Raw genomic sequence first — 1,060 nt, 5'->3', positions numbered from 1 at the left:
CACACACACACACACACACACATATATATATACACACACACACACACACACACATATATAAACACATACACACATACACATATACAAACACACACACATATACACACATACACATACATACATACACATATACACACACCCATACTTATATAAACACGCACACATATATACACATGCACACATACAATTTGTTAGATCGTTTTTGAAATCATCCTACCTCAATTGATGCCCAATACTGCTGTAGACTAGACGGGTCACCTCTGAAGTCTCCAAAAACTAAATGCGGGCATAAAAAGACAAAAATGATGATATTCAGTATAAACGATACAACACAGAGTAAAGCAACGAAGGTAAATCACAGGAATTCTATTGGAAATTCTTCAGAATAGTCAAAAGAAATGCTAATAAACAGTTTTTCCAGTGTGGTAACAATTTTGTCAGCTCACCATCTTAATAATAACAACAATAATAATAATAATAATCCTTTCTACTATAGATGCAAGGCCTGAAATTTGGTGGGGGGCTAGTCGATTACATTGACCCAAGTACGTAGCTGGTACTTATTTTATTGACCCTGTAAGAATGAAAAGCAAAGTTGATCTCAGTGGAATTTGAATACAGAATGTCAAGGCAGATTAAATGCCACTAAGCATTTTGTCCAGATTGTTAACGGTTCTGTCAGCTCACTGCCTTGAATATTATAATAATAATAATAATAATAATAATAATAATGATGATGATGATGATGATAATAATCCTGTCTACTGGAAGCACAAGGCCTCAAATTTGGGGAAGGGGTTAAGTTGTTTACATCAACCCCAGTACACAACTGGCACTTAATTTATCGGCCCCCGAAAGAATGAAAAGCAAAGTTGACCTTGGAGGAATTTGAACTTGGAACGTGAAGGCAGACGAAATACCACTGGACAACTGACAATGATACTAATAGATACATACACATATGCAAGTGAGAGAGAGAGAGAGAGAGAGGGGGGGAAAAGACATGAGAAAAATGGGAAGAGAGAGAGAGAATTTGTAAGAAATAAAATACTAACAAGTC

At 35.8% G+C, this 1,060-nt stretch overlaps 1 protein-coding gene across 1 annotated transcript in view; it reads right to left on the bottom strand.

Annotated features, from left to right (window-relative positions):
- Positions 1–1,060, bottom strand: part of LOC106879309 (squamous cell carcinoma antigen recognized by T-cells 3) — a 40,689-nt gene that overhangs the window by 22,878 nt on the left and 16,751 nt on the right. Inside the window, exon 9 of the mRNA XM_052972800.1 lies at positions 218–291. Coding sequence (XP_052828760.1) covers positions 218–291 — 74 coding nt within the window. The remainder of the gene's footprint in view (positions 1–217; positions 292–1,060) is intronic.

Source organism: Octopus bimaculoides, chromosome 1, assembly GCF_001194135.2.
Source record: "Octopus bimaculoides isolate UCB-OBI-ISO-001 chromosome 1, ASM119413v2, whole genome shotgun sequence".
Classification (NCBI taxonomy): Eukaryota; Metazoa; Mollusca; class Cephalopoda; order Octopoda; family Octopodidae; genus Octopus; species Octopus bimaculoides.
The sequence above is the reverse complement of the archived record's forward strand: the minus strand, read 5'-3'. Positions and strand labels throughout refer to the sequence as shown.